A 25,697-nucleotide genomic window follows, 5' to 3' on the forward strand; every position below is an offset into this window, starting at 1 on the left:
AGTGGGGCGTGTACAAAAGGTGTCATGCACAGAAAATTACAATGAAAGCTTTATAGAGATGTGTTTTGGGTTGAACTTTGCAGTAATAAGAACAAAACAAGAGGAAAAGAGCGATGTTTTCGTCCATTTATTGTCATGTAGAACTGTTAGATTGTGAACCATTTCCTGTGTTGTTTTTGTGAGAGATGGACGGACTAACAGATACAGATACATGCATGTTGTCTGCGTACATTATATTCAGCTCGTGATCAGGAAACCTGGACAGGGCTCTGTGGATGAAAGAGTGTTTAGGGTTTACTAAGTCCAACAAGGTTGATAAAACATAAAAAGCTGTTTGTATCTTCTTACAGAAATCCTATCCAGTCTCACTCACGTCAATTGGTTACCTTGGCAACCACCCGTGGGCTGGGGATTCCCAACCAATCACAAAGCTGATTCCTGTGCGTCCGTACCGTGGCAAGGTCACTTTCCCTGAAAAAAAAAACAAAAAAAACCACCCAGCACGACAGCGTATCAAGTACACACCAAAGCATGTAACAATAAGAAAATATTGAAAAACTGCATCTAGTGTGACCACTAACCAATTAGTATCACTTAGCAGGGTCATGACATCATCCAACACTTCTGGATCTATGACATCATCGTAGGTCAGCAGCATCTCGTACATCTGGCCGGCCGTGGCTTTTCTGATCTACAGTTGGAAGAGAGGAACAGTTGGTTTTTTTCTCTCGTAACTGTAGTTACACAAAGCAGTGTAAGAAGAGTCTACAGTCATATTAATGGCTTTAAGAGGCTGTAGTGACCAAAATGCTCACTTCAGTATACGGTACTAACATGCTCACAAAGACAATGGTAATAGGCTGATGTTAGGCAGTTATAATACATACCAATACTCATCAAAGTCTTTAGGATATATCATCAGGGGACCATGAATCACTGTACAAAACCTCAGGGCAATTCACTAGGCCCAAGTGGGCCAAAGGCTGAAACAATTATGCAATACAATAAAATAATTCTGTACCATCAACCTTGTTAGTGGTTTTACACACCTATTAAGGATGGGTGTGTATTCCTAAGAACTTACCACAGGGAAGGAATGGCAGAGTAGCATCAGCAGCTGGGACAACACTTTCTTCCTCACCTCACCCTGGAACTGGATCAGCCCACAGAAGCTGGGAAACACCAAACAGCACAGTCAACATGGATGGCGTTTCCCCCCCCTCAGTCCAGAACATAATGCGTGCATTTGTCAAAGACATGGAGACTTACACAGCTACACAGGCACGCAGCTTGGAAATATCTTTGGTCTTCTTGAACTCCTTGCAAAGAGTCAAAAGTTCCACACAGAACTGATGACTTAGAAAACAAAGACAGAACAACTTTAGTTCTCACAGAAATCAAACACAGTTTTTTTAAAGTTGTTGCAACACTCACTTCTCTTGCGTGGTGAGGATTTCAAAGCAGCTGTTAGCAAGCATCTGATTGAGCATCTTAAGAAAAGGAATAGACACCCTAGAAAAAGGAAAAAAAAACATTGCTACTTGAAAGAAGATATATTAAGCTATGAGTATATAAAACTATTTCGCCAAAATGACTTTAATTAGAAGATTATTCTGCATATATATATATATATATATATATATACACAGAGAGAGAGAGAGAGAGAGAGAGAGAGAGAGAGAGAGAGCACTTTTCAAACTTATTGAAAAATTGAAAATTATATAAAACAATGTAAAAAAATAAAAATAAAAAGCAAAACGAAAATATAGCAACACATAAAACTGAAGTAAAAAAACAAGAAGAACCAGGTGTGTGTTTGTGTGTGTACCTTTCATTGCGGAGATTGTCTCTGAAGATGGTCAGCAACGTGTCTCCAAACTGTGCCAGAGCAGCGTAATTGTCCTGGATACCTCTCAGGTACTCAAACAACGACTGGGAGGAAAAGTGCACCTGAACGGAAGCAGCAGAGAGCAGCAGTTAACGTGGAGCAGCAGCCTGAAGGTTAGAGCGGTGGACTGAAACACGTAGACTGCCACCCATTGTGGAGAGGTTGGGAGGTAGATATAACATTTTATGACTAATGAAGACAGAAAACTTGACTGTGTGAACCCGAGGGGACATGGAACGAAAAACAGTCAAATTGATGATAACATCAGGCTGTTAGGAAAGTGTCAAACCTTGACATTTGCAACATAGCAACACAACAACATAGCAACACAATGTGATATAGATAGATAGAAAGTGACACCGGAACTGTGTCTGACTTCCTCGTCTACATTTCTACACTAAAATAAAAAAAAGTTTATTTGTGTTTCACTGGTCAAAGGTCATTTCAAGCATTTAAAACTCCCAAGAATTATACCTATAAAGTCTGTTGTACGTACATAAATATTTTTCTCAGTTTGCATGGCCTCATGGTCTCTCAACACTGAGGCCGGCCTTCAAGGCAGTTCCTGGAAAGTAAGTGGATGCTCCATCTCTCTCTGGCCTGTGTGAATATGTGCCTGTGGTGTGAGAATGGTAATCTTGGCCCGTGTATCAACGCAGTATTGGCTCAGTTTCCTGCATGCAACCCTGTACAAATATATCAGTCCTTCCAGTCTCTGAGGATGTATCTGTGGCAAAGAAAGGCTGGAAGAGCAGGAGGTAAAAGCAAGATGAGAGCCAGATCATCTCTAAGGGAATTTGTTTACAGCCTCCATTGGCAGATGATTTCAACTTTACTAGTCTCACTGCCGCCATTACAGGCTTTAAAATTATTTTTCTTCTATTATATCCACAAACAGTATAAGTTAAAAATAACCTAACCGTCCTAAACCAGGGCCTCTGTCGAAATGCCTGGTTTTAACAGGTGAGGTCATACTGGAGGAGGAGGGAGAACCTGATCAACCCCATTTTGGGGCCTCAGTTGAGTGATGGTGTGGTAGGGGTCAGGAGTGGAAAGTAGCAGACATACTTTTAAGCTGTTATTTAGCACTGGGTTGCAAAGATTCAACTGATGGGAAATTCTTGCTTGCCAGTACCACGAGTGAACCGTAAAATCAATCTGTTCTGGATAAATCTGGATCAATGCTTCAAGCTCAGGTGGTTGCTACAGTATTGCAAGCAGGGAAAGGGTGCATATAAGTCAAAGTAGCAGTCTGATATCTGTGATTTTAAGAATCCATTGAAAGTCAGGCGTTCTACAGAGTGAAGGATTATAGTGGAAAGAGTTAAGCAGACTACATCAGACACATAGCTCCCCCTGTTGGCCTAAATTCCTCCAACCAAGAGCTGACTTTGCCAACTAATAACTGGCAGAAGGATTTACCATCATCCATAAAAAGGAGAAAAAAGCCCCACATGGGCCCCCAATAGATAATCAGGACTCACTGTCTGATGAAAAATGTAATTTCTACAAACATCCCACCTTGCTAATGAGCAGAGTACACCATTAAGTGTCTCTATTACATGTAATTTACAGGAGTTATATAATTCATACCAGCAGTAAAACTTACACAACCTTAAGGGAAATAAAATGCTAAAATCAATCATCAAAATTAAATGAAGAAAAACAACACTTAGTGTCTTTATAATGCGTGGGACTGCGATGACATGCCAGAATAGCTTCAGCTTCTACAGGGATGGAAAACCATTTCTTCTAAACATATTCCCTCATTTGGTGTTTGAATGATGGTGGTGGAGAGCACTGTTCACTGTAACTCAGAGGTCCCAAATCTTGGATAAGTGTTAAATTGGGTGGAGATTTGGTGAGCACATAAGCCTCTAAATTTGTCACCCGTCTGTACTTCACACTGCTCTGATTTAACAATGTTCCACTCATTCCAAAACCTTTGACCTACCGTGGACTCAGTGATCCCTCCTACAGACACAGTGAGGCCCAGCAGGGTGTGGCGCTGATACTGAGGCAGTCCCAGCAGCTGGGTGATATACTGGAAAGCTTGGGATGGAGCATTCCAGTTCAGAGTGGTTGTGGTCTCACTGAAAGACACAGAAAGTGAGAGTCACAGAGAGTAAAAAATATCACAAGCTGTCACAACAATTCCACATCAAACTTTCATGTTTGATTATAATTGCACAGTCCGTTATATTTAAAATCAATTCAACTGTTTGAGCTTGTAATGCTGCTGGGTGAGCTGCAAGTTAAGGGCACTCACACAGGAAAAATGCTCAACAGCTCCTCTCGGTGGGGGATGTGAGGTACTTCAGGCTCTGTGCTGTGGAGGAGGCTCAGGAAGATGTTACCAGCGTGAGCTCTGTAGCGGTCAATCTTCTCTGCTGCCTGCTGGGCCAGGCAGCACATCATACACTTCACCCTGCACACAGAAGAGTGGCAAATGAAGATGATGAGTGCGACCCTTTTATAATTGGAAATCCATACATGGCTTTCACTTCACTAAACTTGACAACTTATCAACAAATAGGCCAAAGATAAAGGTGACTAACAATTAACATTAACAAATCAATGTTATCCTATAACCCAATTTCTTTTAGATGTCAACTAGTATCAAGTCAACAGTAAAAGTAAATGTTTTGTAATTTTTCTGATCCTGTTCCTCTATTACAATTAGAAAATCTACATGATCCAAGTTGGATTAACTTCGGCTGAGGGATTGTGGCCACACCTTGAGACATCAAGGTGACACCAAAGACATTACTCAAACCAATGAACAAACAAGTCTGAGAACAACTGACATTACAACGCTGTTGGTCACCTGGTGGTGACATGACACAGTCTGGAGTTTCCGTTGCTGTACAGCAGGATTAATAACTTACAGGTCTGGCGAAAGGATCTCTGGAGCACTGATGGCCACCAGCATAGTCACCTCCATCAGACTAGTCATTGCTGCCTCTCTCACCCTGAACACGTGACAGAAACAGTAATTTAGAGTTTTTACTGTTGCAATGACAGGAGCTTGAACCTACCTTACACACAGTGAGCTGAGTCTGCATGATCTCAAAAATCTATTAAAGCAGCAAGTCCATAAAAATGTTTTGACATACATGCTGCATAGACAAACACACACGCTGGCGTGAAGACACATGCCACTGTTTGAAGATTGTATTTTAGTGTCACTGGCTTTGGCTCTTTGATAGTCAAATAAGCTTAATGGCTATAGGGCACAATTTGTTTATGTGAAATGTTTCACATAATTCAAAAGTCACACCCTGAAACAGGTGCACAGGCCACCGGTGGGACTCTATTAAAGAACATATATGTTGCAGATAGAAACAAATCTGTTAAAGTGTGGGTGTGGGCTTCAAACAAAGAAGAAAAGGGTGGTACAAAAAAGAAAGCAATAGAAAAGTGAGAGAAGGAAGTGAAAATAAGGAGGAAAACAGATTCAAGAGAAAGAATGAAGGAAAGAAAAAGATGACTAGAACGTAGCCCATCCCATGTTGTGAGGACAAGTGACAAGCCTGGTGACATTCTTGGTGCTAAGCATGGCCTGGGGATAGTAGTGAGACAGGCATGTATGTGATGTCTTCATGTCCTTAGGTGGAAGGGCAGAAAAACACCTGAGGCAGGGGAACATTCCTGATCCCTGAGGCAAATTAAAAGAGCATGTGTGTATTTGTGAGCAGTGAGTGTTTGTGAATCTATTTAATAATGTGTTTTGATGAGAAAGTTAACTGACCAGGCCCCTACGTCCCCTCTGCTGTCTGTCGTGTAGTCATTCATGCTGTTGAGCAGAGCGCCGTACACCTCTGCAACGTTCTCAGAGCATAGAGCGGAGTCCGGAGAGCCATGGGCACAAACACCGGCCTTCACACACACTCTGATGGAAGAAATACATAAAAAAATACATAAAAAAAAGACTCAAAGGGCCGACAGAACAGACACAAAATCTATATTGGGAAATGAGGGGAAAAAAATGATTTTGAGGATGGATGCAAAAAGGAAGTTGTACAGATTGACATGTTATTCAGGTCCTGCAGGTATAGCCAGTCAGTGTTTATTTTAGCATTACTGCCTACACAACTACGCAGAAAGGGAGGACAAATGACAGAGAAGAGACGGAGGGGCAATTCCAACATAAGCCTGAAGTATTAACAACCCCATAAAATAAGAACATGCATGGATACTCACTGAGCAATTGCTCCGACTGCATCTCTCCTTGCCTCAGTAAAACTCCCCTCCTTCTGGCTGACAGTGCACATGTGCTGGAGGCCTTCAAGAATCTAACACAACCCAACACACAAACACACACCACCTTATACTAAACACTAAGTTCAGTGAGATGTAACATGTCTAGAATGTACACATCCTCCAAACACACCTGCATCAGTTTGCCTTGGATCATAAATCTTGGCAGACAGCCAAGGGCGAGGGCAGATCCACAACGAGTGAGCATCTGCGGACTCTTCAGCCCTTCAATGTACTGAGATATCAGGGCATCTACAGGTGTGCATACAAACAAACAGAGATCAAAAGGAGAGTTCAGACAGAGAATAAAACAAGTGGAACTAGGCAATAATAATTCAACTCACCCTGCATTTGTGAGTCAGCTTGGCCTGGCTCAGCCTGGTAGTACTCCTCACACAAGGCGGTCAAGGCTGATACCACTGCAACCTGCAGACGAAGGAGGAAGATCAATGAGTAGTAAACAGCAAATAGTCTTTCTGAATGAAGTCTTCAATTAATAATGTGTGTGTTTGCTAATTCCTGCTAAAGATCTGCATTTTTGGAGGATGCATAACATTTACATAACATTTAATTGGCAGGTAGAGAGGAAAATACGTGTTCTCTTTGATCCATGATGCTACTTCAATTTTACAAAGAAAATTGAGCTTACCATAATGGCATCCTTCACACCACTAGAAACAAGATGAAGAGTCTTTATGGTGTCGTCAATAAGCCATTGCCAGCCAGCTGAAACACAGTATCACAACATTAGAGACTTTTAGCCAAGATGCTGAATGAAATACAAATATTTAAAAGCATAATAGCAACTGTTTATAAGAAATAACTTACTGATTACAGGGTCGTTTTTAAACGGCATTTTAGACAGGGACAGCTTTTCAATAATACTGCACACTGTAGAAAAAAATATGAGAAATAGCATTGGCCTTAATGTCTTGCGTCACTTTTTTTTTTTTACAAAAAATTTTAATTGAACTTGAAACCAATTAATTGCTTGGTAAAGGATTTTTCTTTAAGACTTACCTGCTGGCCTCATTAGCTCTCCACCAAAACCCCTAAAAAAAGTATAATTTTGATATGAAAAGCAGAATTATGTTTAGATTTTTAACATACTTCTAATGAAAAATCAAATACATTGTTTCTGGCCTACCTGTACTGTTTTCTATCATGAAGCTGAAAGTAAGTAAACAAATAAACATAAGCAACATTTTGACCACAGTTTATTTAACTCGAAACAAGATTTTTGGTTAGTTCACTGAGGTACGCCTACCTTCTGGTGAATGTTTTTTAATGCATCAACACATTCTGCAGAAATTATGTCCACCACAGTCCTGTAGGGCAAATACAGGGAGACAACATGTGAGACAACACAACACAGTAGAAAGCAGAATTACTGATTACCTACAGGTGTACTTCTCACCATTGAATTGAATTGAATTAAATTAAATTGATTGTTATTACAAATGTATTTTATTGTGTCAATTATCCATTGGCTTGGTTCTTAAAATGTACCTGTTAGTCTGAAGGCCCTGTTTGTACAGAGCGTGTGTGATCTCTGCACATGCCATAATGGCTCCATGGCGACCGTGAAGGTCAATCCCCACTGCCATGGGCAACAGCTGTGGCACAACTGAAATCAACAAGGAAGAAAGCACATAGTATATCTACTCATGACAAATAATTATAGGTTTCAGTCAATTTCCAAAAGGGATTTCTCAGGAGCAATTTACATTCTCAATTGCATGGGGAACAGGTAAGGTGACATCGCTTACCTGTTGTTGCCATATAATCAGGTGCTTGAGGCGTCAGGTTGTGGAGTGCTTTAGTGGCGAGCTCTCGGATCACACTGCAAAACACATGTGAAGAACATAGCCATGATAAGAACTGAATCCGGAACTAATGTGCCTATATCCTCATATTTAGTGGCATTTATGAGCACTTACCCATCCCAGTGGTTGATCTTCATGGATATCAAATGATCTATCATGGCCTTGGTGTACTCTGGGAAACTAGCTATATAGACACTTGAGAACAAAGAAGAAAGTTTTAGCTGCATAGTTGCTAATATCAACAACCCTAACCCTAACCAGTCACACACATCTTTGTATTCAAAAGTGGGAAGAAAATCTATTTCAGCCATCTCTCACCATTTTCTATGTCTTTATTCTATTTTCCTTTTTACGAACGGTACTATAGTATACTATATATACTATAGTCAGCCATACCCTGAGGCTAGGATCTTTTCCCATTTTGACTTATTGAATGTTTGCTCTGCTGGTGGAGACACATTTCTGCCAAAGATGAAAATTTCTGAAATTATTTTCTCTTTTTTTTTATGTAGCTACACGTAACAGATCTAATATATTATAATATAATATATTGGGCATCTAGCTGAAGCAAATTTGCAGTCCCTCGTCAGGCTTTAAAATTCAGGTTTAAACAGCTATAACAGTAAGTGATATTTAGACGATTCACAAGCTTCATATTTGTGGTGTGATATCCACACCATAGTTTGATGAGTGAGATTAGTTTAGTGAGATATACTCAATAATGCTATATTTAGTTGAATTTATTACAAATCTACACATTTCTGGTTGCTTTAATAACCAGAAATCATGTAATAATGTCTGCACACTACACTCCTTTGACCTGAGTGTATTATTCTCATTTGACAGTAAAACTTAACTGAAATCTGTGATGTGTGAATAAGATAAGATAAGAAAACCTTTATTTGTCCCGCAATGGGGAAATTGCAGTTTGCAGCAACATACAGAAAGGGCAGAATAAAAAATAACAAGAGCACAAAGAGTAGCTTACAAAAGATAAATAATGAAATAGGTGATAGGTGATGATGAAGGATGAGAAACTACCTTACAGCACAGTGTAGAGGTGTACTGTCTCAAACATTTTCCTAAGTGCAGCTTTACTTAAATATCGTGTGGCTAAGAAAATATGCCTGTAAAGGTGTTTAAGAACTGCCAATGTGTAGAATACACCATTTCTTACCTAATGTTCAGATAGCAGTTGTTGAGATTCCCAACAGCATAGTAGTCTGCTGCAGTTACGATGTCAATACCATGAGGAAACGTCCCCTATTGAGACACAAGCAAGCAACAAACAGCTAAGACATTTTTAGTGCATTGTGTTAAAATGGTCCATGAGCAGATGAAACTGAGATGGGAAATAGGGGGATTTGGTTCCAAATTCAAATACCGTAAATCTTCCAATAAAAGCAGGGTCCCTAATAGACGCAGGTTAAAAGCCTGGTGTGGCAACACGTTTTGACAAATAAACACAGGTCTCCAATAGAGGCCTGGTCTGGATTTTATAGAAATTATCTTGACGTATAAATCCTCTTATAACCCACTGGGTCGCCCGCTTGAGCGACTTTTAGGTTGTTTCAATCTCCTACACAAATATAAATGTTTAAAGTTCAGTCAATATGTACATGCTGCACATCATTAGATCAGTTATATATTCTCCACAATTCAATCATTCACTATATTTTACGAAAACGATCAACAACAAAGTATAATGTTAATTCATTCTGACTTACCGGTAACATGGTAAACAAGAGAGAAGGAAAAAAGAACCTCTGAAGCGATCATAATCATCATGTTAGTTGTCAAATTTGCTGAACAAAATCTCAAGAGAAGCAGCAGTTAGAGTTTAGTTTAGTTTTGTGCTAAAGGAATTAAACGCCTGTCCCAAATAGAGGCCTGTCCCAAATAAAGGCAGGGGGAGTTCAGTGATTTAAGCAAAGAAACGCCCGGGCTATTATTACAAGTTTTACGGTAATGCATTCAAATTTTAAGAGAGATTTATTGCAATTTAAGGACCGTTGGTGAATCCAATTGCTTGCTGGTGCTCTCCAGTCGCACTTGGAGGCAATTTCTTTGCTTAAAAAGCTTTCACTAACAAGGCAAGTTTGAGCAAGACCTGGATATTTGGCAGCAAATACTTCAAATCACGGTAATTCTGTTAGTTATAATACACGGTAATCAAAACTGTGGTCACAAACCTGTCTGCCGACATTCTCCTGGAAGGCGGCCTGGGACAAAATGAAACATAAAAATTAACTTCTGTCATGTAACTGTATATTTTTTAGTTAAGCAATTATAGGACATTGACCAGAGAACTTACAGAGGCAGCTCTGCGGCAGTTGACATTTCTGTCAAACACAGTTGTGATCAGCAAAGCACTGCAGAGAGAAAGCATAGATTGGAGAGTATAAATGGTCTGATAAAAGACTTGTGGGTTTACATTCTCAGAAATACCACTGTCCTGTTCTACAGAGCACAAAAAAGTGTATCAGCATCTTTATAATCAATGAGTCAGATTGAAGTAATGTCTAAGTGCAGATTACATCATCACCATGAAACAGATTTTGGTTGAGTTGCACATGTTCCCAGCAATGAGGGTTAACACAGCCGCAATGTGATTAACCATGACTCCCCTGGAATACTGGAAGTTGTGTCAGATTCTGTTTTGACTTCAAAATCATCCCTCCACTCTACACTGCCTCTACAAGTCTCAGGAGGGACGAGTGTGTGTGTGTGTGTGTGTGTAAATGTCGGTTGTTGAAGGGGGGCCAGGGGGGCAACCAACTTATACATCACAGTGACAGCCTGAGAGTAACTGCTGTTGGTCTTGTTTGCTCTCCTCCCATGTTCCCTGCCTCCAAAATGCAAGATCCTGCTCTGGAGCTTCACTAACTGCCCCAGTCTGGCTGCACTAACTGCCCTCGCCCTGAGGGCTTAGAAACAAAAACTGTCCAGATTGACTCTGGATAATGCCCTAAAGGATATTCTGAATTATGTCTGTGGCTGCTATAATTAATAATACACAACTGTAACTGTGTAAGCAGAGATACAACTATGTGTGTGTGTGCCCCCAAGTCACTTAGTCCCACATTTACAAAAGTAAGTTTTCTGTAAATGTCATCAAGCTGTGATGAATAGAGCAGGAACCAGCTTGTCTGAGCATTGCTGCCAAACAGCGACCGAAACCTACAGCAACAGGCGAAACCTGGCAATCCTGTGGGCTAGGGAAAGTGAGGGTGTTGTCGCGACTGCTGATGATAATGGTAGTCGCAGGGGTTCAAACTGACACTGCAGAGCTGGTCTGCACAGTCAGAGGCCACAGGTTCATACATGCTCACCGAGAGAAAAGAAATCAAGGAGGAGGTAAACCGTTACTATTGCCAAACACTGAATGTACGTCACTGGATTATAGTGCAGCCTTGTTTCTCTACACTGGTAGCCGATTAATTTAGTCATTTATTTTGAGGCTCCAGCTTCTGATCTTAGCCATTTTACATTCTAGGCCTACAGACCACCTAGTGTCAAAAGAGACAATTTTTGTCAGATTTTGCAAATACTGTTAAATGGTGCAAATCTCCCTCTCTGCCAAGTATCACATTACGATGCAGCTCTTTCCCTCTTTCCACAGATTTGCTGCAATGGCTGGATAAAGTCATAGGAAACATGAATGTCAATGTGTTTAAGACAAGCAATGTTACATATTGCATGTCTAAAAAGGGGACTACACATTTTACACACTGCATTATATTTGTCACTCCCCATTTTATTTAGTTTTTTTTAAAAACAGTATATTGCTAGTAAACAATTTAACTTATTTATTATTTCCTGTGAAGCACTTTTTGTGCTTTCAACAGCTTTAATACTATTTAATACCCTGATTTTAATACTTATCTGCAAAAACTGCATCCTAATGAAAATAGGGAGTTTTTATAGCATATAAGCAACAATTTAGTTTCACAACTAGGAGTCATCAGTCACACTAGACACACAAATATGCATAAATACCCAAATGTCCTCTCAGCTCTCTACTTTTGAAACTTCACTTAGTTCACAACTGACTTTCACAACAAGACTGCGCATGGAGTCATTTTTGGGAGACAGGGGCCCTATGAAATCTGTATATCATATATTGTTACTGTGTCAGACAGGTAACACAGGAACGTGTATTCATTTGTGCAAAAGAACAGCACATGTCACTCACTAAGCCACAAAAAGATCTACAGCGTGTACTTTGGCTTGGCAGCAATGAAAGTGTCATGGAAAGAGAAAACATGAACAAAGAACCACATCTATGATATAATTGCCATTTGTAAGTGCCTAAACTATTTTACTATTTAACCACATAACGATTACATTTGAAATCAAATAACCTGCGATGACCACCTTATGATACCATCTTTTTAAAATGACATTTGTATGTGTGATTAAGCTATAGACACGCAGCAGCTTACCTCAATAGGTAAGCACAAAAGCATCTGTTAGACTAGTATATCTGCTGGTTATGTGGGAACATGCAAGATTGATGTGGAACAGTAAAACTGGTTTGAGGCAGTAAATAACTGCTCAGAGACAGACCACTCAGTGTTTATGCAAATAACAATGAGAATGAAAATCACAATGTGCAACCTAAAGAAATGTTACTGTTTATTAAAACAGTGTATTCTGTTTTCATCTCTGGTGTTGTTATACTTTTGATATGTTGAGTTTGCATTTACAACAAACAGCAGGAAGAGTAAATTAAAATGAGAGCACTGGTACAGAAGGTTTTTTTTTTCTAGTCGACCCTGGCTTTTGAATTTCCCTGCAGGGAAGAGTGAAGTATTATTATAGGAATATTATTAGTGAAATGAATAATTTGGGCCACTTATTAACACAAAATGTGCTCTTGATGTGGTTTTGCAGCAATCTATGCATGTGAAGGTTTTATGGAATAGGAAGGAAGAGGATGGTTACCTGGCAATCTGAGTGACAAAAGGCTTGAGCTCTGTGGGTTCATATGCCCTGGCGAAAGACCAGCACACATAGCAGGCAGCGTCCCGCACATTGGATCCAACACTGCATGCTCCCCTCTTTTCCTCATAGGTCAAGGATTTGATAATGAGCGGAACAACTGAAAGAACACAACAGAAAAGGATGAGTGTTTTTTTTTTATCCCAATAACAAAAGAAATGAAGATCAAAGAATGAAAGCTAGGTTAAAAACATGTAACATACACTATATGCTATCTTTGTGGTAAGGTGAGTTTAAATATCACTACCAATACCCAAACTAAAACTAGCAACAAAGAGCTGAATGAAAGACTACAAGTGTTGAATGTACTATTTATTTTTATCAACAGTGAAGGATTCATCTTTTATTTTTCATGAATATATTTCCATGCACTGAGCCATTAAAGTATGTTTTACATGCATTTAAAGCAACCCGTCTTTGTCACATTAAGAAAGAAGCAGGAGGTGCTATAAACTGTTGTGTGTTCTTAATTTGAATTTTTAAAGAACTGTTTAAAGCAAAATAATGGCGCAAAGCCAAACACATTTGCAATGACACGGATGATAAATTTGAATCCGAACTGAATGCAAGCTAGTGCCTGTCCTTTTGCGCTGTGAGTGACAGTCAGTGACATCAGTGTTTTCATACATGGCCATTTAGTAACTGATCAGGAAAAGAAAACACAACATGATTTTCATGGTTATAATTCGGAAGCTAAGCAGTTAGCAATAAAGTTAGGTCATTCTTATCATTAAGTTTTACTTTTGTAAAGGTTATAAATCGGTATCACAGTTTCCTTAATTACTGTTGACATAACATATAACGTAACACCAATTTTACCTGCGAGTATGCAAATGTAATGTTGATCTTGCCAGCTTGCTACTGAACTTCACTTGAAACTTGGCACATTGATTCAAATCAACATGTTATTAACAGTGACTGCAGAATGAGTGGTCATTTCCACGAAAGAGAGAAATGTAGCAGGAAGGAGGAAGAAAGCGTTAGTGGCCCCATCCCACCTCATAATGTAAATCATCGCTTGAGGCTTGACTAATACCAGGTACATCAATGTTGCCTGAGGGCCCTGCTGTTTGGGCTGAAGCCACACCCACTAGTGAGACAACACCTCAGAGAGAGAAACTCACCATACAACTAACATCACCAAATGCAGCACACACATGCACCATCACACACATTCACAAACACTCTGAACTTTAAGCACGTATCGGACCGGACGTCCTGACCACCTACTAACGCTGGCTGTGGGCTGTGAAGCAGCTCTCTGCAGGCTGACTACTCTGGAGAGGGCACTGTTCTAACAACCAGAGCAGGTAATTTTTCTATTTTCTTTCTTTTTCCTTCATTAACAAGGAAGCGGCATTAAGTTACTTTTACTTACTTTCAGAACACCCATCAGAGGTTTCCTGTGTTACCGGAACAGACAGTGGTTTGTAAATGTACTGTTAATTAGTTTTTAGGGTGTATCTAGGGTGGGTATATGCTACGTATGCACCTGTTACCTAAGGATTTTTATTAGCTTTTGCTTGCAGTGCCATACTGATGCACAGGTAATGCTGAAAGTGTGTGGTCACTGTGGAAGACCTAAAAAAGTTCAAGATACTTATACACATGTATTGTAGCCTTTTTCAGCAATTTTATAATAATTTTACGTAATTATGCAGTTTGAAAGAAACTAATACTAATTTGTGCTCATAGGAACCAAATATATTTTTATGAAGTAAAAACTGAAAAACAGAATGTTTTGAGTGGATTATATTCACACTGAAGATAAACTATTCTAAGTGGATTTTCGAATGGATTTCAGTTCTTCAGAAGGGAGCGGCTTTGCGTGCAACCACAGTTTTTACAGAAACTTGAGTGACAACTTCTTGCGACAGCGCATGACAAGCAGGTTTCTCCATGCAGCACCCAGCAACACTTAACTCACTGCTTTAGGTGATGTTTCATTTCAAAGGCGAGCCTGAAGTTTTTCAGATGCCACCCGCTTGACAGTTTTACTCAATTCGCTACTTTGAACTATTGTGCTAACTGATACTTTGCATGGAAATGATGATTAAAGAATTACTTCTCATACTCATGGTTCTCCAGAGCTGGTGAGCTCATCAAATGATCAAATGATGATGTTTGGGAGCTGAGTGCATCCCGCAGGTGTATTCATGGGAAGCAGGTGGCTGGTAGTTCCCACGCCGACAGAAGAGTTTAGTAAGGTTGAGAGAGAAAGCAAGTCTCTGCATGCCTTCCAGGTCTGTGTTACTAAGTGCCTAGCCTGCCCAACACCTGCCTACCTAGTGCCTTAGCAGCCCTCTGACTGTATAGCATAGATAATCAGAGTGATATCAGAATGAATAGAGAGGTGAAGAAAAAAAAGTTCAAGAAGAGACATTTGTAGACAGCAACCAATCCAAACCAAAACCACACTAAGACTTGAGTGCACCTATGCAAACATAAATTTTTGCATACAGTGGACAGGTTTTCATATTTAGGTATTACTGAAGTAACAGTTGCAGAAATACATTAGCCTGAGGGTGCAGTGTTTTGTGCAGCTAGAGATTTTTCTGCCTGAGCATTTAAAGAAAGACTCAGAGAGAAACCTTCGAATGAAAGCCACTCCACCTGAACCAGTTGAACGACTCTGTTAGCCTCATTACTTGTCAGCCCAGTGACAATATGGTTAAAAGAAATGTTTCTCTAACATGCTTTAGTGTCACATTCCCCGACAGCCTCTGTGAAAAGAGGAACTTGATGAAAGCCTAAACCACTACTAATTCCCTAACGGCAATGTGCTATATTTTTCTTTCAGAAAAAGTGCATTTAAATCAAGATGGAAACTGTTCAGGAACGCAAGCCAAAAAGGCCCCACTACATTCCCCGACCACCCGGCAAACCCTTCAAGTACCAGTGTTTCCAGTGTCCTTTCACCTGCAATGAAAAGTCTCATCTCTTCAACCACATGAAATACAACTTGTGTAAAAACTCCATCTCCCTGGTGTCGCAGAAAAATGGGCAAACAGCCCGACAGTTCAAGGCTGTAGCAAAGGAAGTCCCCGTCAAATCTAAGGATTGTCCAAGCCCCCCGCCAGAAGTTCAGAACAAGAGCCCTGAGAAACAGAGCTGTGAGGAGAACAAAGCTGAGAGCATAGATGACACGGAAGAAGTAGATGTTGGGTGTGACAGTCCAGTCAGTAAAGACAGCCAGAGTGTGACAAAATCAAATAATACAGTAACAGAGAGAGAGAACAGGGAAAGTAATGAAGCCAAGTCTCTGCCGCGCCCATCGGCTTTTTCTCCTGTCACACCCAAAAGTGACGGAGCAGAAACCTTTAAGTCACCTGTGCAGCAGTCAGAGGATTCACAAGCTCCTGTTCCCACTTTCAACCACCCAGGCATTCCATGGGGCACGATTTCGTCATCCTTTACCATAAAACCATTCCCCCCTCCCATGGTTCCTGAATACTCTCCTTATCTCTTGCCAGATCGGCCCCTGTATCCACCATACTACCTCCCGGGAAACCACAATGCAAATGAGCCAAACTCTCCTTCTTTCAGGCCAGAGTTTCTGGATCCCCAGAGGTCTGCGGTTCCACAACCCATTGCCCCACCTCACACTTCCCTCTTTCCACCATACCCATACAGATACTGCCACCCTCTTCACCCTGCCCCTCCCCTGCATTATACCCTGTACAGACCCCCTGAGCTCTCCATGCCAATGACGGGATCCAGATATCTTCCTCTGGATTTGTACGGCCCAACCTTTGGGCCTAAGGATTATAACTTATACATGCATTCACATCCCAGTCCCAACAGCCTCAACACATCTACACAAGAGGAGAGCAACCACGAGCAAAGTGGGGACAAGGAAACCAGGCTAAGCCCTAAAGAGGGCTGTTCAGCCTTGGGGTCCCCTGACAGACCCAGTCATGCACACATCATCCAGAGAGACACAGAGGCCCAGCACTACACCACCATGCATGAGTCACAGACAACCACCCAACCAGCCATCAAAACTGACTTAAGAAAGGTGGAGTCTGCAGAAGGCTTGTTGCAGTTAAGAACTCAGCATGTGGATGGAGGGTAAGTAAAAACAAATCCGACAAACACATTTTTTTCTTGGCATAATTATGCAGTATACTTAGTTTGCAATTACTAGTCAGTCCATTAACTCTTTATTTTGGCTTGCCTCTCTCAGCTCAGCTGACAGCAGCAGATATTCCTCTACATCTATTTCTGAGCCATATCCTGAAACTACATCAGAACAAGTTGGTGAGGACAACAGAGAAGATCTGGCCCCCCTCAACCTCTCAACAAGGTGCCAGGACAAAGAAAAAAATCCATCTGACTACAGACTGAATTGCTCAGACACAGAGAAATTAAAGCAGGAAGAACTGCCTCTGAACCTCAGCCTGAGAGCATCTTATAGCAGCCCTGTACACAGCTCTGCCCAGCACACTTCAGAAGATCTTCAACAGAAGCCAGATGCTGAACAGGATGAAGAACCATGTGACCAGAGGCAGACTGCAGCACTTGCACTATGTCAGCTAGCCATTGCAAGCTCTGCCGCCTCTTCATGTGACTTTAGCAGTGCAGACAGGCCCTCGAAGGATAACACAGACACCAGAAGTCCTGGCTCTTCAAGGAAGACGAAGCACAAAACTGAGGCTAAGGCAACGGGCAGGAAAAGAGCAAATAGTAGCAAGGCTGAAAACAACTGCCATAAACCACACAAGAAAGCAAAAGCACCAGGACGGGCTCTGAGAAGGAGGCCTCGTTGCTGCTAACAACTGAACTCTAAAAATACTCTTAGAGCATTTGGTAATAAGGACAGAATATCTCTGACTTTCACCACTGCAAGCCTCAACATGAAAAGATCAACTTATTGAACATGCTAAAATCTTAATGAAGCACTGAAAGATTTCATTATTCTAGCTGGTGCAGATGTGACATGTTTATAGCACTGCCACAAGGTCAACTGTAAAAAAAAAAAAAAAGTTCAATGCAAAGACTTGTTGCCACAGGTATGAGTATATTATGTCGTGTTCTTACACTTGTTCAGAAAAGGTGAAAGGCAATTTTTATAAGGGTTGTAATATCTTTCCAGAATTTAAATATGGACATTTTTTGTAATGTAGAAAGTTGTCAATGGAAGATGTGGTAATGTAAATATGTTAAATAAATAAATAACAAAAACTGAATTGTGTACAATAGTCCATGTGTCTAATAATAACTATCTCAATATGAATTTGTAGACACACACCATCTGTCAGCCTGGAAGGTAGCAGCAGGCCTCTCCTACCAAGTTCTGCCAGTGCCAGGCAGCCTCCATGCCAAGCATTATCTGATTCCTGGAAGCTTGAAAAAGAACAAACACAACACACGTTAAAACACAGCACATGTAAGTGAAATATGGGACTAAAATACATACACAAAATAGAGCCAATGTGCCCTTACCATGAACATACCTGAAGCAATCCAGCACTGATCCAACCACCTCATCTGCCAGCTCCTTGGGAAGCCTCCCAGTCACCCTCCCAATGCTGAAGGGTTAAATAAAACAGATGATTATTGTGACACATAAACTCTTTCAGAACTGCTGTATTCGACATTAAAAATACCAAAGACAAGTAGCAACAAGGATGTTATTGTTTGCTAGATATGAACAGACTCTTACCCCTTTGCTGCAGACCAGCGCACAATTGTTTCTTTATCTTTCAGTCCCGCCAGCAGATGCTCTGTAAAATAAATGCAAATTTAATTTCCTAGGCAGAAGTATTGCAAAAACAAACCTTTTAAACTGAGTGGAGGTTGAAACTCACCAATAACAGTCTCCACCTCCTCAGGAATGTCATAGTCCTCCTCTTGTTCTTGTGTCTCCACCTCAGGAGTCCCAGTGGCAGCAGCTACAGTGGACTGGGACATGGAGAGGTTTGCTGCTAGGGAGCGGCTGCCTCTCTGGTACCTGAAAAACATACACAAACTTTTTAAGGCACTCAAGCTCTGTGCTTCTCTCTGATCCAGAATATATGTATCCTAGATATATCTGACATTGCTCACTGTGAAAAAACTAGCTGAAAAGATATCTAACATTAAACAATTCCGAAATGAAGAGGAAACAACTTTGTTTCAGTATTAACAATATTATTTGAATTGAGGGTATGTAACATTATATATAACTAGCTGGCATTATATCTGACCTCCAAGCCGCCAAACGTGGCTTCAGGAAGGTGAGGCCAAGTCTCTGGATTAGTTTGACACCGAGCCTCCTCAGCATGGCCTGGCTGCTCTCTGACAGATGTTTCTGCTCCAAACACTGCAGGATTGTAGGAGCTGGGAAACAAATATTAATAACATCTGTAGTAATAACATTATAACAATTAAACAGACAAATACATATAGGACTATTCATATTTTTAGAGGGTTAGGGTTAGGGTTAGGGTTAGGGTTATCTGGCTACAGGCAAAGAAAGTCTGAAAACAATTCTCACAATGTTGAAAATTCAAAGGTTTCAATATTTACATAGAGTATGTTTGCATGTCATAGGTACAGCATCAAAAACATCCACAAACCAGCTCTGACTGGACTGTCCCTGAAGAAAGAAAGTGCCATACTGCATGTAGTCAGAAGTGTGCATTCAAGAGCAAAGATCATATTCACGTATGGCTCTTTTGTTACTTTTTAAAGTGAAATGTCACCTGCTGTCTGCATTCAAATATCTCCCCTCTGGCATAGGACATTTTGATAAAGATTTGTGAACACAAATGACTCTGTTGCCACATGCAAAAGCAACTGAACAAAGACTACAAATGTGACAATCACACACTTCATTAACTCGATGTCAGGAAATTATTTTTTTTGCTTTCACCTCCACGTAAAAGTTTAGACAGCAATGTCGTGATTGATTAATTTACTGCAGATAAACATAACCTACCATACTGTAGGAGGTCATCTCTTTTTCCATGTTTGAAAAGCTTCGCCTAGGGGACATAAATGACCAAATCAATGCAATACACTGCACACACAAGAGCTGTAAAGCATCGGCGATGTAGAAATAGTACGCTTTTTACTAACAAACTGAAAAATACACACAAAAAAAGTCATACTAGCAACAACTTATTTTTACCCTTAAATTTTGAATCTTTGCAGCATTTTACGCTTAATCCACACACAAAGAAATATGCAAGTATTTCTAGGCTTGTTGGCTGAACAAACAGACAGTTTTGAACGCCCTAAGCACCACATAGAGTGAAGCCAGGTTAACTAACACAAACAGTGCAAAGGGATGCCTTCTAAACATGTTATGCAAGTTTATGTGCCAATAATATGAATGTAATGTACTTGCTTGGGGGCTGAATTACCTAATTATCTTAGCTGACAGGAAATGATCTGAAAGTACCCGCCATCATTAATAAAGATTTGCAGTGAGAACAGGTGTAAAATGAGATGCATCAGGTTGGTAATGTGGATTTCATTGGAGCTAAGTACCCTCAATGCCGTTCTCGTTTGTTGAAGAACGTTAAGCTTAAAGCGGTGGATTAAACTGACATAAATTACTTGACACGGCAGATCCCACAAATGCAGCAGGTGCATTACACACCTGCCAAAAACCACATTACGTATTGTGTGAGACATACCAGTCATGTCTGCTCTTGTAAACTACCCTCTTTCTACATTTCTACGATTACACAGGCCTCAAACATACACAGAGAGGTGTGTACGCAACACCACGGGCATGAGTGTGATCAGAGAGTATGTGCGCTTTTACCAGAGACTGCAGAGCACCATCCAGCACCATAATGTCTCTCATTGACTCATCATTGGTCTGGGATATGGTGGTGAGGCTCCAGTCCAAGAAGTCTCCGAGGCGTTTCTGTTTCACATCAGGGCGCGTCATGAACCTGTACAGTCATGTACAACAACACAGAGGAAAGCAATAAAGGTTTTATGAGGATAAACTAATGCAGACACCAGGAAAGACATTCCAAGCAGGACCTTGCCCTCTATTGGCTAGAAAATAAATTACACTTAATACTTTTATGTACATTGTATTTTGTGTTTACAGTGAGTTGCCATATTTGTATACATTACTTTTCAGTTTTTGCAATATTTACTAATTAAAAACATTATTTTTCTACTTTCAGTTTCACTGTTAAAGGACCACTCCACCTAATTAAATAGTCTTGGATATTGGGCAGGTATGGTAGGGTATGTAGGTATGTTTCAGTACAGCAGTGTAATCCGTGCTGAAATCAAATCATTTTCATAATCTGCTTAACTGTCATAATTGGTTAACTGAAACATAAAACAAACTGCACATGATTACATATCAAAATGTTAAATACTGTGTTCCACTGTTATGCATTACATGAAACAAAATCCTTCATAACTACTTTCGGTAGCTTTTAATTGCAGTTTTCTTGAAACAGAAATTTGTAAACCGATGAAAGAATATGCAATGCAACATTATTGTTCAGCCCTTGTGTAAATAAACACTGACAGGGCTATCAAAACTTCTGCAGGCTAAGACTGAATACAGACAACAACAAACTCCAAATAAGCTTCAAACTGGGTGAAGACCAAGGCCAGCAAAAACAGTCCCATTCAAAGGATAAACTTTTATTAAGCATAATATAACCTTAAAATTATCTGAGCCATACAGGGGTTTAAGGAAATCACCAGTGGAGAAGCTATTGAAACCTTTTGATCATGTAGCTCTGCTTGCAAACAAACTTTGGTAATGTTCTTCAGTTGCTATCAGCTGACTACACCCCCGAACATTGGACATTGCAACAACTCCTTAACATAAATGACTTACTCCACTTTGCCTAACTGGTCGAACTTAGGCTGAAGCACCTGAGTGTAACTGCTAATGTGCTTATGTCACACATAATCTATCAAACTACACTGCTCACACTGAACTAATGCTGAGAGACAGACTCTGTATGCAAAACAGGAACAATATTTTCTTGCCGAAAAATTGATCTATATTTCTTGACTAATTTTAATGCAGACCTAAAATGTGCACTGTAGTTGTATAATGAATTGTTTTTTGTTTTCTTCTACTTCTATGCATGTAAGGACACTAATTAATAGTTGAATAAAGTTAAATTTAAGATGGTAAAATATTATAAAATTATGTCCAGAAAAGAAAATCCCTTATTCACCTATTACTACACAGGTGCTTCCACCCTGCCTCTCCCTCTGAATACGGGTCACCACCTTTTTGTACTTGCCGTATTCATAGAACTTATTTACTTATTAGCGTTGTCCTCAGCAGTTCTGGACATATTAGTACTAACCTTTCGTCCATATTAGCAGTTAAACTTAGTAACACTTGCTGAAGCGGCCGCCGATTTAAAAACATTGACCGGCACGGCGCCGCGCAATCTACGGTACCGAACAGAAGGCTTCGCTTTTTCCTTAAAGACCCCTGGGCTGTCTGTCTTCAGCTGCAGATCACATGGGAATGATTTTGTTAACTTCCTGAATCCTGTTACCTTCAAGGAAAATCGCACGAGCAGGTGTTGGCAAATAAAAGGCCTTTTTAAGACTCCTCGAGGTCCGCAGTTTATCTTATCGTTAAAAAAATATCATCTGACCTCATAAATATCCACAAATAATTTACTCAATTACATGTAAAAGCCCTGCACTCAAAGATTATCTTACGTAAAAGTACGAACGTATTATCAGCTAGATTGAACGTGTCTATAACATATTGTATTATTGTGACATGTAAACATTAATGTTAAATCTGGTTGGGATCATACGACTGTATGGTTGAGGTAAAGCTAATTTTAAATACATTATGCGTTGTTAAATCAATAACACAGCATCATATTCCTCATGCTGATCACGGTTTGTTTGAAATTACAAATATACAAAGTACAATTTTTGCCTCTGAAGAGAAGAGTAAAGGTATAATGTTTACTGTGTTGTATGTACATTTTTTTTTATTTTATTTTATGTATGTTTAATGTATGTTTTGTAGGCTACTGGATACTTGTATTTCCCTCGGGATAAATACAGTATCTATCTATCTATCTATCTATCTATCTATCTATCTAGCATACAATGAAAATACTCGGGTAATGTTATGTATACCACATAACAGTCTATCTAAAGTTCACAGTTCACTGCTTTGGTTAGACTTGGACGGGATTTTGTGGAGGTTATATTCATGTTTTATTATGCATTGCATTTGAGTAAAATGTTATTTTGTAATATCAAAATGTCAAAGTCGAGCTATAAGAATTGTAAACCTGAAACCATTTTGTGAAGGGTGTTGTTTTTCCATTGTTTGTGATATTTTTGGAGACAAAATTAAAACACTGTGTAATAACTAGCATGGTGTTTGTGCACTTACTTTGATACCAGTACAGATGCAGCATCTCTCGGAGTATCACTAACAAGTAAATATGACTGGAAAGTGAAAAAAAAAAAGTGTTATTTTACACTGTATGATAACATGACTGTACAACACATCCACAAAATGACCAGGGCTAAATAAAATACATTTCAGCTATTATGCTACTGGACTGTCGTCTTAAAGGGGAGGGTACTTTGTTGTTTCATAACCGTCACAGAATCACTGCTGCCAAACTTTTAGACAGTTTATTCAGATATTTTTGAAGATCTACAAATCCTGTTGTCCGGCCGATGCATTATGAGGAATAAGACCTAGACGTACAGACCAATATCTTTACTACCAAACAGCAAAACATAAACAAGATTACATTGTATACTTAACGTGCCTTTGCAATAGCTAGAATACGGTCCATGGTAGGCTCTCTGGCCTTGCCACCGTCTGACTCCAGGTGGCCATCCAGACGATAAAGGTCAAAAGGTATGAGGCAGGTCATGGACAGCCACAATAACAGCATGTAACGAGTTTCCCAAGTCTGAAATGAGTGGATGGTTAAACACAATATTGTTAAATGATAAATCTTACAACGTAAGACAATACATAGTTTACCCACAGAAGGGCAATGCACAGTATTTGTGAAGGCCCGGATTATTATGTTTTCCCCTAAAAAAGTACTTCCACTCTCACCTCAGAATCTTTGGGATCTTGCCTCGACAGCAGGTCAAGAACTGGCTGGACATCCGCCACCTCATGGGGTAAAAGCTGCATAAAGATTTTATAGCCTCTGACCTGTGCAGGAAAAAGTAAATAAATATAAACAACCCGAGGACAGGCTCACAAATCAGCATAGCTGTGTCAGTGAAATGAGTGTTGCAGGTTTTACTGTGTAAATGCAAAGTCAGTGAAAACCTACCAGACAGCACACAGCTAACGTGAACCTGAGTGCTGTTTTCAACTCACCTTACAGACGACGTAGAGAAACTTGAAGCTCAAATGAACCAATGAAGGTGGAGACTTCTCACTCCTTACAAACTCCAGTATCATGTTCAACATCCATTCTGAGACAAAATTGAACATTTTAAGCAGTTTTATTACACATACATTCTCTAAATGAATGTGCAGTGCCGATATAAAGTGATTTTAGTTATCATAATGTACCTGTGTGTGGGTCCAGCAGATGAGGCTGCTCTTGATATCTGTTCATTATCACTGTGGGGGGGAGAGTGTGATGAACTGAACTAAAGCCCTGATTAAAATGGTTTATTTAATGCTTTATGTACGCTGCGGATCTCACCCAAGAACCTCTCTGTGGTGGACTCGCTTGTCACCGGGTCTCCGTGGACCTCCGGCAGGCTGGAGATGAGAGCTCTGGTCTCGACAGTCTCACTGAAGCCCCCCAACACACAGGCTTTTACAATAAGGTCCGACTCTCCTCCCTCACCACCGGGGCACCCATTCTCTATCTCCGACAAGGCCATGCTGCCTAACTTTTACCCACAAAAGAGTGCCTTTGTTGCAGAGGCTAACGTTAGCGTGTTGGCTGTTATAAGTTATGAGTTAGCTAGCTGATATTAGCATTCATGACTAGCAAAATAAACGACTCTGGATTAAAACTAGCTCGGAAACGACGGAATGTATTAAAAGTTACAGCTACGACAGTCTAGAGAGTATTAACGTGGAAAAAATGACTGTACGGAAGCTGAAATTAATCTCACTAGACAACACCGTGGCACCAGTCCTCATAAATCCTCTGTTATGATGCTCCCGCACAAGTGCGTAGAAGTGTTCGCGCCCCGCCCCGGTACGGTACGGTACGGTAAGCGAAAAGGCTCAAATGTGTCACAGGTCACGTGACAGCTCCAGAGCTGAATGTAACCCATTCTGCTACTGAAGCTCATTGATGGCGAGTTTGTTAAATATTTAGTGTTTATTTATCTAATTAGTATATGATAGTATCAAGAGAGCTTGAATTACTGTCTATATTCCCCAAAATGGTTTTTTTCTTCATTAATATTTTTTTTTTTTTTAATTTTTTTTTTTTTTTTTTTTAAAAAATTTTTCAACTTGTGTTTAAAGTGCTTAACAAATAAAGTTGGATTGGATTGGATTGGATACTGGTTTAATATCAGACACAACTGCGCTGTGTAAGTTCAAGCAGAGTTCATGTAAGATTGTGATTATATAAAGACACAAAAACAACCTAAGTGCATCAAAACATGAAAGCTATGTTCTAATAAACTACAAATAGCTGTTTCATAGTATGAAATGAAGATATAAATTATAATAATACACATATAAGGATTGTAGCAATCAACATTAATGTAAGATGACTAAGTTTAAGTATATGTTTATGTTACTAAGTGGC

The 25,697-nt window shown here is 40.0% G+C and overlaps 2 protein-coding genes across 3 annotated transcripts; one reads left to right on the top strand and one right to left on the bottom strand.

The window, feature by feature from the left end:
* Positions 1–112: 112 nt before the first annotated feature.
* On the bottom strand, positions 113–25,126 carry tbcd (tubulin folding cofactor D). 2 transcript variants are annotated; one of them, XM_051387981.1, is made up of 39 exons: positions 24,627–25,126; positions 24,491–24,541; positions 24,293–24,390; positions 24,020–24,121; positions 23,721–23,867; positions 23,333–23,388; positions 20,735–20,867; positions 19,901–19,946; positions 19,167–19,299; positions 18,789–18,931; positions 18,644–18,704; positions 18,435–18,509; positions 18,230–18,324; positions 12,922–13,078; positions 10,289–10,346; positions 10,167–10,196; positions 9,152–9,237; positions 8,089–8,169; positions 7,918–7,991; positions 7,658–7,775; positions 7,416–7,476; positions 7,296–7,318; positions 7,169–7,200; positions 6,977–7,039; positions 6,798–6,874; positions 6,493–6,574; positions 6,282–6,400; positions 6,092–6,183; positions 5,640–5,780; positions 4,777–4,860; positions 4,158–4,316; positions 3,843–3,981; positions 1,829–1,950; positions 1,435–1,512; positions 1,270–1,356; positions 1,085–1,172; positions 582–691; positions 387–471; positions 113–269 (listed from the first exon to the last, which is right to left on the bottom strand). In XM_051387981.1, exons 1-39 carry the CDS (start codon positions 24,808–24,810, stop codon positions 249–251), a joined length of 3,591 nt encoding a protein of 1,196 aa, XP_051243941.1. In that variant the 5' UTR covers positions 24,811–25,126; the 3' UTR covers positions 113–248. The 2 variants fall into 2 exon arrangements, with proteins under 2 accessions (XP_051243941.1, XP_051243942.1); XM_051387982.1 differs by having other exon boundaries at positions 374–471.
* znf750 (zinc finger protein 750) lies at positions 13,997–18,167 on the top strand. Its single transcript, XM_051387983.1, has 3 exons — positions 13,997–14,288; positions 15,779–17,049; positions 17,165–18,167. Exons 2-3 carry the CDS (start codon positions 15,800–15,802, stop codon positions 17,751–17,753), a joined length of 1,839 nt encoding a protein of 612 aa, XP_051243943.1. The 5' UTR covers positions 13,997–14,288; positions 15,779–15,799; the 3' UTR covers positions 17,754–18,167.
* Positions 25,127–25,697: the final 571 nt, after the last annotated feature.

The sequence above is a fragment of the Dicentrarchus labrax genome, unplaced genomic scaffold (genome assembly GCF_905237075.1).
Source record: "Dicentrarchus labrax unplaced genomic scaffold, dlabrax2021, whole genome shotgun sequence".
Taxonomy (NCBI): Eukaryota; Metazoa; Chordata; class Actinopteri; family Moronidae; genus Dicentrarchus; species Dicentrarchus labrax.

Excerpts from the sequence above, each read along its gene's own strand:
- tbcd (XM_051387981.1), bottom strand. The coding sequence starts at position 24,810 with ATGGCCTTGTCGGAGATAGAGAATGGGTGCCCCGGTGGTGAGGGAGGA. Across the intron at positions 7,477-7,657 it reads CAGGGCCTTCAGACTAACAG|GACTGTGGTGGACATAATTT; the intron begins GTACATTTTAAG and ends TTTGCCCTACAG. Across the intron at positions 6,575-6,797 it reads GTGTGAAGGATGCCATTATG|GTTGCAGTGGTATCAGCCTT; the intron begins GTAAGCTCAATT and ends CTTCGTCTGCAG.
- znf750 (XM_051387983.1), top strand. The coding sequence starts at position 15,800 with ATGGAAACTGTTCAGGAACGCAAGCCAAAAAGGCCCCACTACATTCCC. Across the intron at positions 17,050-17,164 it reads ACTCAGCATGTGGATGGAGG|CTCAGCTGACAGCAGCAGAT; the intron begins GTAAGTAAAAAC and ends TGCCTCTCTCAG.